At 39.7% G+C, this 12,500-nt stretch overlaps 1 protein-coding gene across 1 annotated transcript in view; it reads right to left on the bottom strand.

Moving 5' to 3' along the window:
- LOC144972028 (uncharacterized) overlaps positions 1-12,500 on the bottom strand; it is a 69,769-nt gene that overhangs the window by 37,886 nt on the left and 19,383 nt on the right. The window contains exon 3 of the mRNA XM_078913117.1: positions 7,496-7,654. Within this exon, the coding sequence (XP_078769243.1) occupies positions 7,496-7,654 (159 nt within the window). The remainder of the gene's footprint in view (positions 1-7,495; positions 7,655-12,500) is intronic.

Raw genomic sequence — 12,500 nt, 5'->3', positions numbered from 1 at the left:
ATTGATTATTTTTGTATCTCTCGAAGATTAAGACGTTCATTGGAAGATGTGACAGTACGGAGAGGGGCAGATGTTGGATCAGACCACCACCTGCTATTGGCAAAGCTTAAGCTCCGACTCAGAAAACATGGGACCAGATCACATACAAGAAGATAATTCGAGGTGAATGCACTTGATGGGGAAAAGAATGAGGAATTCAAACTACAATTGAGTAATAGATTCCAACCTCTTACTGAGCTCGAGGAGGACATAGATGTAGAGTCACATTGGGCAAAGATCAAGGAAGTCTACATAACAACTTGCCACGAGGTATTGGGGGTAAAGAAATCGGAACATAAAGAATGGATAAGTCCAACCACCTTGGACCTTATTGAAAAGAGGAGAACAAGGAAGGAACAAGTGAATGCAAGCCAAACAAGGGCTTCAAGACTGGATGCACAAGAGCAGTATCGAGCCATAGCTAAGGAAGTCAAAAGATCTGTGAAGAAAGACAAGGAAGCATTCATGAACAGACTGGCAGAGAAAGCAGAAGCAGCAGCGACAGGAGGACACATGTGGATCCTTTATCAAACTACCAAGACACTTGCTGGAAAATATGGGAAACCAGAGATACCAGTCAAAGACAAAGATGGGAAAACTATTTTAGGAAAAGAGGCTCAATCTGAACGATGGAGGGAACATTTCAACTGCCTTCTGACCAGACCACCACCAGACGACCAGCCAGAAATTTTGCCTGCAAGGAATGAGCTACCAATTAGCTGTGATCCACCATCGATAGCAGAGATTGTGGGTGCCATTAACAAGATGAAAAGGGGGAAAGCAGCTGGTCCAGACCAATTTTCACCGGAGGCTCTAAAAGTTGATGCGGAAATAAATGCTGAGGCCCTGCACCCACTATTTGAGAGAATCTGGAATGACGGGATATTCCCAAAGGATTGGAAGGAAGGACATCTTATCAAGCTTCCAAAGAAAGGGGACCTCAGTAATTGTAATAATTATCGAGGCATCACTCTTCTTTCTATTCCATGAAAGGTTTTCAACCGTATTATTTTAGAGAGAATTAAGAATGCAACAGATGTTAAACTGCGGGACGAACAGGCAGGTTTTCAGAAAAACCGTTCAACCACTGACCAGATTGCCTCTCTGCGAGTCATAGTGGAACAGTGTATAGAATGGAACTCTCCTCTTATTGTCAACTTTCTGGATTACGAGAAGGCTTTCGACAGTATTGACAGAGCAACATTGTAGAAAATCTGGCACATTATGGACTCCCTGAAAAGATAGTAAACCTCATTAAGGAAATGTATGAAGGATCAAGTTGCAGGGTTGTACATGAAGATTAGCTTACTGACAGCTTTGAAATTAAGACTGGTGTCAAGCAGGGATGCTTGCTCTCACCATTCCTGTTCATCCTTGCCATTGATTGCCTAATGAAGGAAACCTCCAAAGGGAGAAGAAATGAGATACAGTGGACCCCCTGGACACAGTTGGATGATCTGGATTTTGCAGATGATCTGGCTCTTTTGTCCCACACCCAGGACCAGATGCAAGCAAAAACCACAATTATAAACAGCCTCTCGGAATCAATTGGTCTAAGAATTCACCCTGCAAAGTCAAAGGTCTTGAGGATAGGTACGCGTCAAAGGGAGCAGATCAAAGTAAAAGATCAGGAACTCGAAGATATAGACACTTTCTGCTATCTCGGAAGTATAATTGACAAGGATGGAGGCACGGAAGCAGAGGTGAAAGCACGAATAGGAAAGGCACAGGCTGCATTCACATCTTTGAACAGAGTTTGGAGAACTAAAGATATCTCCCTTCGACTAAAGCTAAGACATTTCAACTCAAACGTGAAGTCTGTCCTACTGTATGGATGTGAAACTTGGAACGCATCACAGGCATGTTTAAGGAGGGTACCGATTTTCGTAAACAGGTGCATGCGTAAGCTACTCAGAATAAAATGGATGGATAGAATAAAAAATGGAGAAGTATGGAAAAGAACACAGCAGAAACCAGTGGGAGAGGAAATAGGAAGAAGACGATGGAGGTGGATTGGACACACGCTAAGAAAGAATGACTCAACTATAACAAAGAAAGTATTGGACTGGAACCCTCAGGGCAAAAGATCAAGAGGAAGGCCACGAAGAACATGGAGAAGAATTAAAGAAGCTGATATACAGAGAAGTGGTAAGACCTGGAATGAGATTTTAAAAAGTTAGCTCGGGATAGAGAAGGATGGAAACTGTTTGTGGCCTATACCCTGACCCAGGTGAAAAAGGCAATGATGATGATGATGACAGCTGTTGCATTATACACAAACTGCTTAAACTGGTCGGGCAAATTGATAATGAATGGTGTGTGACAAGTATAAATTACCAAATCTTTAAAGAACTTGGTTTGATATTTAATGGGATTTGACTTTCAAAAACTATATACCTGCATGCAGATTTTCGGATATTTAAGATTTTTAATAAAAAGGGATGTATCTTTGCTGACAAGTTTGAATGCTCTCTTGTTCGCTATGTGATGGTGAGGGGAAGAAGAAAGAAAGAGGAGGAGGAGGATGATGATGATGCTGATGATGCTGATGATGATGATGATGATAAATTTCAAATCGTACAGATGATCTCCAATGACTTATGTTACGAAATTTGGCACCCAGTTGTCCCTACGTCCCCTCAAAAAAGGGCATACTGCAGGCTGTGTAAGCTTCCATTTAACCGTTTAACGACGATTTTTACGGCTTTGAGGCAACATTATGTCGATCTTCTCATTTTTTGTCAACCAATCAGGTCTCACTTTACCAGTCACTGGGTGGGGATCCTGACCTCCCATAGTGGGCAGGGAGCTACACACTGTCTTCTATCCCCCTATGTCTGTTTTCCAACATGCTTTTTGTATTTGTCTTGGAATGAGATTACTTGGTTTTGTCCTAGCCCTGGCCGGATACCCTGGCTGGGAGAAAAACAGTCAAATGTATAGTTAGTTTTGGGAGATGATTATTTTTTTCTTGTAAATCATCTCTCTCTTATTCACTGTTTTCTGTTTTCCTTTTGTATTATATATGATTTGTAAACATTTGAGTGTATTCCTCTTAGTAGGGACTTGTGCTTGTGTCTGGATGATACATTTAGGTGATCAAACTAAGTACACTGATAGTATGCTCTTGGAATCTACATCTGTTCCCTATTTGAACCAATTCCCCTTTGTCTGCCATATTCTTGGATGCTTTAATTTAGCAATGACTATCCCGCACAAAACTTTGGGCGTCTTTTTCGCTCACGAAGTGCCCAAATTCGCGGCAAAATATGGGACGAAACCGTTTCATATATGCTATTTAAAAAAATTAATTACGACGCTGTTTATCGATGAATATGACTGAAAGTTGGCACACAGTTAGAAAAAAGGTCATTTTAGATTATGTCAAGCGACAAAACTCGTGCAATTACCGAAAGATCGTTAAAAATATATTTTTACTCTTTGGAGTAAAATATTTCTAAAACTACCGGGCGTGGAGGTTTTGTCGCTGAAAGGTAATACATGAACATTTCTTCTTTTTGGTTGTAAAATTTCATATGAATATGACGAGTACTTTTCCCGTATTTTACAAAACACCATCCCAAGTTTCAACCTTTTAATCCACTTATTACGCAAGATACAACCAAAGATCGAAAAAAATTGCCGAAAAAGCGTCCCATATTTTCGCGTTTTTTTCCTCTTTGCGGGTCATCCAAATAAATGACACCTTTGAAACTGCATAACTTGTTTATTTATGAATGGATTTTCAAAATTCAAAAACATTTTTTAATCAGTGGAGATAGAGCTTTGATATTAGACAAAAAAAATTTCTCAAAAAGAGAAAAAAACATTTTTCATAGTCATTGCTATTTAATTGGAATTCTTGAACTTTTTGCTATCCCATTTTCTTCCTTTTTACTGGCGCTGATATGACCTTAATGTGTTGCAAACCCTTAAAGACCATAAAAACAAAACAACTTTAACAGTCACACTGTTGGCGATTTCGATGTAGTTAGAATGGATGAGGGCAACCACCAACACCCAAAGACGTTCTATTGCTGTTCAAACCAGGATACTGAAGTTCAAAGTCGTCACGACAAATTTCTGTCTCTAAGGTTCTGAAGATGTTGAGGTAGACAGGCGGGCAACCTTAAAACAACTGACATGACATATCATTCAAGTAGCAGGTCTTTCACGGAGGTCGGATTGCATTCCATTTGATGTTTGTCAATATCTTGACTTTATGTTGACTTCTCGACAGGTAAATTTTATGTGACTTTTGATACTGCAAAATGCCTCTTTTAACCGACAGGCATTACTCAAGTGTTTTCCAAGGGCACTGGCGGCATCGGGTTCTCTGTTTCACTTGCTCCTTGGGTTTGAGCTGGTTGTTGGTATGTGATGCTAATTTGCTCTTCACAGAGAGCTTCTTTCTTAATGGAGTACAAAATGGGCTGAAATTTGAACGCTTCGACTTTTAATGTACCGACTGTTTCCAACCTCATCCAATTCGGTGGTGATCTCAATTGCTCAACTGAATGTCAACTCGTCATCTTGTACTTTGAACGAGGAGAAATCTGGAAGCTAACTCGTGAACGTTCTCCACTGGCTTCCTTTCTCTTTGTGTCCAGAATTTGTAATTGTCCCGGACAAATTGAGATTTTATTTTTAAGTCCTTGGGGGGGGGGGGGGCAATCTGTGGAGCCAGATTTGACAACAAATGGAAGATACCACAAAACTGATTCGTGAGGAACTTCTCGGAAATCTTGTCAGATGGGACGAGTTGACCTTCACGAATTTCTGGTAATGTGATCAATAGTCTATCCACAGCTTTGTATTGGGATTAAAATCCCAGAACTTAGTGATGGTCACTGGTGTCTTGGTTAATTCCATCACAAGGTCAATAACGTCTCTAGTTGTTGGACCAGATTATCACGTAAATTACCAATCAGGTCTTCGTTATTCCGTACTGCATTATTGCGAGATCACGGTAGAAGCAAATGGGGGGATTTCCCTCCCAATGAGTGGGCACATCGTTGTCAGGCGCGTCCAACGCCGGAAGCAAGTCCTACTGGCTCATCTGGCATAGCTGGGCAGTCTTAGCATGCGAACAGTCACTTTCAGCTTGTCAGAGCAGACCAGGGCAAGGCAGGCTCCTCGATCTTCTGGCATACCGGGGAGAGGGATTGTCAGGCAGGCCTGGCAGGGAAGGCCACGGTAGACTTCCCTTGCAGACCAGGCCAGGCTTCTTGGCTCGTCAGTCAGTCAAGGGATCATCATTTTCCTGGTATGGAGGCAGGCAGGGCTCATCCTTCTTCGTCCGAACCCAGATAGGGCTCGTCATTCTTTGCCCAGATGCAGGGCAAAGTTAATCCTCCGTGAACTGGTAGTCCTTAGAAGTACAGTACTAGTTTTAGGTACTAAATACAGATAAGCGAGTGTTTGATTTCATGACACCTAATACTAGCAGATTATGCGAGACGAAGTAGAAGCTACTTGCAAGGAGATGAAAAGGTGGAAAGCGGTGGGCCATGATAGTTTCTTAATAGAATTGATTGACACCCTCGACGATCTGAAAGTAGACATTCTGACAAATGCCTATAACGTCATATATAAAAAGGGTGTCCTGCCTAATGTTTAATATCAGTCTGCAGTCATTACTATTCCCAAAAAAAAAACAAGGAGCTATTGATTGTGACCAACACAGAACAATCAGCATAACGAGCCAAGCCACAAATCTATATTACGAATACTTAAGAAAAGAATGAGGAAAAAGATCTCTCTAGAGATATGTGACGAGCAGTTTGGTTTTGTTTAAAAAAAAGGGTAAGGTAAATGCAATTTTTACATTGAAAACAATAATACAGCGGTCAATCGAAAATTAAAAATGACTTTATCTTTGCTTCATTGATTATTCCAAAGCTTTTGATTCAGTACAACACGAAGCGTTCTTCAAAATATTAGAACAGGTTGGTCTAGACAGTAATTAAAAAGCGTGTGTCACACTTAATAATAACAAAACATCGAATTTCATTAACATCGAGAAGGGAGTAAGACAAGTATGAGTCTTATTACCGGACCTTTTTAACTTACATAGTGAAATAATATTCAAAGAAATTGAAGATATGAAAGGCGTCGTCGTTGGGGCAGATTATGCATAACAGAAGATACGCAGACAATGTACTCTGGTGGCAGAAAATGTGCAGAAAATTTAGATATACCGGTGAGCAAAAGAGAAGAGATTGGGCCTGAAACTAAATGTTAAGAATGCAAAGTGGACTGAAAGAATGACAACAACACAACCTTCTACTTGTTCAATAAAAGAAGATCCCATCAAACAAGTAAAAAAAATTAAATATTGAAGCATTTAATTACCCATGACTCACGTGAAATAGAGGATATAAAATAGAATAGCAATAGCCAAAAATGTGTTTCATTAAATGCGACCAGTTGTGTCAAACAACAACCTAAATTTGAAAACCAGATTGGAAGTAGTGGAAACATATGTTAGAAGTACCCTTTTTATAAGGTTGTGAATTGTGGATCTTTGGTACAAAAATGAGCGAGGAGGTTAGAGGCATTTGAGATGTGGATGTGTAGAAGAACGTTGAGGTTATCATGAGCAGACAAGTATAAGAACGAGGAAGTGTTGGTGAAGGTGAGAAAAGGATGAATATTAATATATGACGGTTTCTGGGACATGTATGGAGAAGAGACGAAATAGAAACGTTGGCAACATCTGGAATGATCGAAGAAAAGAGAGCTAGAGGAAGACAGAGAATGACATATTGAAATAAACTAAGAATGGCCAAAGGTGATTTTAAAAACAGCGCAAACTTCATGCGTACCGCAGAGGATCATGGTACGTGGAGACAGCTGACCGACAACGTGCTCAAGATGGATGATGATGAATACTAAGTTCCTCCTTCCAACTTTTTTTCAGAAAAGGCAGTTCACACCATGAATAATATGGAAGACACTCATTGGTGACCAATCAAGAAAATCTTTTAATGCAAACTCAACAATGAAATATCACAAGCTTAGAAATATCTGAGCTGACAGTGAAGAAACATACATATTTACAAATTAAACATTACGTATTATAACATCAAACCACACGGATAAGAATATGACATTTTATTAAAATATATTGAATTTTCATATTATTATCAACTTTTTAAATGTAATTAAGTGTATCATTTATGCAGATTCAAATTGGTATTTAAACGAAAAAAATTATCGCACCATGTTTTTTTAATAGAACAAATAAAAGCTCTTGGAGAGAATAACAAAATGCAATGCAATGATTTGAGATAATAGTCAATGACGTTGACGCCCATTATTTGATTACATATATAGAACTCGCGAGCTTTAGGAAATCAAAGAACAAAAATACATTTGAAGATGATGATGATGATGATGATGATGATGATGATGATGATGATGATGATGATGATGATGATGATGATGAACTTACAAGCAGGTTTCGGGTTCTTTACACATACATAACCAGACCAGTGTCCTGTTGTATTTTTAACAATGATTCGGCCATCAAAAGTTAAATGCCAGAAGAATCCTTGCTCATCTACTCTTCCCAATTGCTGACCATACAATTTTTCTTCTTCGTAGTAGAGATCTGGAAGAGTCGCCAAATTATTATTACTAATCTTTTCGCCCCAAACTTTCAAAAGTGAGGCCGCTTATAATGACAAAGTTTAAACCAATACAATAATTTTGTTTAAACCAAAATTAATATATCGACGCATATGTGAACAAATTTTCATGGCTTTCGATATTTTAGTTACTAATTTTTGGCACACCAACACCATGAGCTTTTTTGGTAGACTATTTTGTAAAAACACATTGTAAAAGAATTTATTCAAGTTATCTAAAGTGATCTTTTTTAAAAGTTGCGCATCATTATGAAACATAAAACACACACACATAGAAAGCCCCGCCCACTTCTCTTTACCCACACATTCACATGAACACATACTCTCCCACACACAGTGTCACACACATACACACACATTACTTTTGAAAGGACGTCAGACATTGCCTCCGACAACCAATCTCTAACGCGATCCAGTCCTACTCTACCTGACCAAACATTTGACATTTCATTGGGTGGCAATCAAACATGTGTTTAGGTTCTTAAAGAAAACCATTGACTATGAACTAGTTTGTAGAAAGAGTACTGATAATCTCTCTTTGACAGGATGCAGTGATGCTGATTGGGCTTCAATCCTTGATGATAGACATGCGTCGTCTAAAGTTGTGACAACAATGTCGTCAGCTACAAAAACTTTATCAGATATGATTAGAAATTTATGTGGAGAGGGGGATGTGTGTGGGTGGATACATTGAATTGGTCGCTAGATTGACAGGGGTATAGCATCCTTCATACCTTTATAAATGTAAGGAAAGGGAATACACTAGCTGTATACTTAGAGTTGGCAGATTGTAATAAATCAGACTGCAGGGTAATCAAACGCAAGCTCATAGAGGCATTTTCTGACAGTAGATTTACAGCGTTTAGCAAGTTGAAGGTGGCAAAATGGATATGTGGGCCAGTGGATGTGTTCGCTAACAACATCATGAAGGATGGCCAGGGAGAGTGGGCTGACAGTTGATGGACTGGAGGAGATAGTCAAGCTGGCATTTGTGACTGGATTTCCAGATGAGATATATGCGGAGCTTTAGCATGTACATAGAATAGAAAAGTTCCACGTGAGTGATGTGATAGGAAGTGCAATATTGCTTGCTACAAGAGGTGGATCAGGGCCGAATGCTACACATGGAGTGATAGCAGCTAGTCGTAGCATGAACGATGGTGATAGAAAAGGAAAGAGAATTAAATGTTACCGTTGTGATGGACCACACATGATCAAAGACTGCCCAAGCGTGAACAAATTACTTGCTACACATGCGGTAAAGAATGCCATATTGCAAGGAGGTATATACCAATCCATAAAAAGTAACAAGCAAGATTATTCTGCTTAACAAACACGTGCGGGAGCCGGAGCAGAAGTTAAGACCAAAAGACAAGTGGCAAGTGTTCCCTTGATCATTATGGAAGTCGAGGTTAGAGTGTCAAGCGATGGTGGACACGGGATGTACAATGATCTTGGTCGGACTACTGTTGTGGAGAAATGGTCGGGAGAGAGTACAATTTGATTGACGTACTGTAAAGTGTAAAAGGGTTGCAAAGGTCTCGTTGACCGTTGCTGGTGCTGACATAATGTCGATGGTCACAGTTGTAGATCACATTGTGAGGTATGTTGATGTAGTGGTGGGGATGAATATAATTGGGCAACTGGGTGGTGGGCTTATCTCTGGTGATGATGTGCAATTTGACAACTTGAGCTCTTCAGTTCAGCGCAGTTCCCAGTCGACAGGCCAGAGCCGCTTTGAATGTATTTGATGCCTGGTTTGATGGCAACCTCTGGACAGTAAGGTACTTTTGGGAAGTAGTTGCTCCACATTTGACAAATAAGGTTTCCCAGGATGACTATGGTTGTAAAGGATAAAAGTCAGAGACATTAAATTCTAAGCTAAAGCGATGGATCGACGAGGGGATTTTGGTGCCATGGGAAGGTGAATTATTATTCCTATCATGGGGGTTGAACAGGCAAAGAACAAGATGGGGCCAGTGCTGGATTTCAGAAATTTGAATAGTACGTTAAGTGCCACACAGGTTGTGAAGCTAATCATGTTTGTGGTTAGCGAATGAGAGAATAAAGAAATATGTATAGGTAGTTGATTTAAAGTCAGCATATCTGCAAATTCGTGTGACCAAAGGTTTATGCGAAGTATCATCAGGTTAAGGTGAATTGTGCCGCCGTCTATGTCTTAACAAGTTTTTGATTTGGATTGAACGCTGCACCAAAAATCATGTCCAGTATTTTGAAAGTTGTCCTGTCCACTATTGAGGAGGTACGCAAGGCCACAAGTTCATATATTGATGATATCATGATAAACGTTACTAATATCAGGGAATGTGTTTCACACTTGAATGATAATGGACTTATTTTAAAGAATCCAGAGAAGTTAGACGAGGGGCAGTACTTGGACTAAAGCTCAATAAGAATCGGTTTACCCGAGCAAATGAAATTCCAATGTTGGAGTAGTTGGACACCAGATTGACGAGGGAAGGTGATTTCATTTTCTGACAAATAAATTAGTTGGACTCTATCCTATTGCAAATAGAGGGGAGCAAATGGGATGAGTATGCTGGAGACAAAGCACGTTGTTTGCTGACAGATATGTTGGTACAAGTTCACACTGAGGATCCAGTGAATGGGCGATGAAAAGTTCCGAAGGAAACCAGAGATGTAGTGTGCTGTGATGCAAGTGATTTATCATTGGGAGAAATGGTAGAATTGGTGATGTTGTGGAAGAAGATGCGGCATGGTTGCAGAAGAAAGATGACTTCAATCATATGAATACTGCAGAATTGTAATCAGAATTGAAAGTGTGAACCTGAGTTTGCATTGGAGTCTAAAGAAATAAATGGATGACTAAATCGCCAACAGTGTGTGGCTGGGTTGTAAGCACACTGTCAGAGGACAGAAAGGTAAAAATAAAAGGAGCGGCTGTAATTTTAGTGAAACGTCGTTTGGGTGTCCTAGTCGATGAACTTTGATTATCAATTGAGGTTATATGTGTTGCATCCGCGTGTAACAAAGCGGAAAGACTTACTTGAGTCAAGAGACAGTGGCTAAGAACTGAAGGCATGTCAATGCTGTGTTGTGCAGCTGCAGGGTGTGATGTGAAGGCATTGCAGGAACAACATCACTTTGGTGTAGAGCGTACCTGGTATTTAGCTAATACCGTTTATGTCCAAAGATGTGGTCAGGAAAGTTATGTTTGCGTTAAGTGTCAATCAATTGATCCTGCGAGCATTTCGTGGCATTCCATACTGGACAATGGTTCATTGTGGCCCAGGAAGAATTCCCATTTGGCGAGAGATGAAGAGTGAAACATCACATTCTATTTGCACGGAAATTGAGAAAGTCTTATATGAGAGAGGGTCCCGTGAGTGAGGTGCTGATGGATAACGCCACTGCATTTCGGTCAAGGGAAATGATCGAACTCTTGGGGACATGGAATATTTACCATTTTATAGGGCTGCATACAGGCCATCGGGTAATGGTATAGTAGAAAGGAACCATCGGACAATATAGACTGTTACATAGAGTGGTCAATTTCTCTATTGGAGGCTGTGTTTTGATACAATATGACATCTAAAAATGGACAGAATGAAACAACAATACTACAGGTCCGTATACTTGGAGGCATCCTAATGTGGAACTGACACGTTATCGTGAGAGTACGCCGACTGTTATGAATGTGGGTGATGAAGTGTGGATAAAGCCTCCGTCTGTACGATTAACTTCGCAATGGACAAAAGGAGTGGTTTCTGGAATCAAGTCTAGTAACAATGTCGGTGTAGATGGAATGCCTAGGCACGTGTTGGATCTCCGATCAGTTCAACCCAAGCCTGAGGAGGCGTCAGATGAAGTGTTTCCTGGTCCAACCGAACTCCGTTACTCTGACCGAGATCGGCGGGTTCCTGCTTGGATGCAGCACTATGTTGGTGACTGCGATGTATGGTGGGTTATGTAAATAAGCATGTATGAAATGATTCGTTTGAGTTCGTTGTTTGATTTTTTTTATTAATGGCGCGTGTTTTGCTGGGTTTTTTTTTCCTCTCTCGCTCTATAAAAAGTTGCAAAAATTTGAGTTAACTTCTGAATCAATTTGCCTTAACTGAATATAGAATTTGGATTGTCTTGATTCCATATCAAAAAAGTTTTCTTATTTCAGACCTATAAAAAACGACTCTAAAACTGCTGTCATAAAATTAGAGACCTTACACTGTTAAATATATAAACAGGTTACGCACCACAAAGTATGAGATGAATTCATCGCTTTTCCAATAAATCTCGTGCTGACACGGTAGTTCTGATTATTGATTACGAGTTCACGTCATACTTGTTTCCGAATAACAACAATTCGCTTAAATTGTTATTAACTTACAACTTATATAGTTTACATTAACTTTTGAATTTATCGTTTATGAAATATTATCTACAGCACGTTGCAATTACCAAAGACTGATGAGAATTCTCTAGTTTCTGGTTTTAAATCATTTGAAATAGGGATTGTATACTCAATATTGTCAAATTAACAATGAATAATGTTTATAAAACTTTGAACAATTTTGTCTATGCATGAACGTTTCACATAGCCTTTAATGGTTTTTAAAACATATTAGGCTCTTGCGATGCGATACGATACAATACGAAATCTCTGTCGGCTTCACTCCCGTAATGCTGCGAAACGAAGTCTTCTTGTATCTATCGATAAGCCATTAAAGAGGACGGCTAGGAATTGGTATTACACAATCAGCCATGAGAAGATGGCTATCTAAATACGACAGAGATATCACCAGTGTGGAACCATGTGGTAGGAAAAGG

The sequence above is a fragment of the Berghia stephanieae genome, chromosome 4 (genome assembly GCF_034508935.2).
Source record: "Berghia stephanieae isolate SIO BIC M18660-M18661 chromosome 4, UCSD_Bste_1.3, whole genome shotgun sequence".
Classification (NCBI taxonomy): domain Eukaryota; kingdom Metazoa; phylum Mollusca; class Gastropoda; order Nudibranchia; family Aeolidiidae; genus Berghia; species Berghia stephanieae.
The sequence above is the reverse complement of the archived record's forward strand: the minus strand, read 5'-3'. Positions and strand labels throughout refer to the sequence as shown.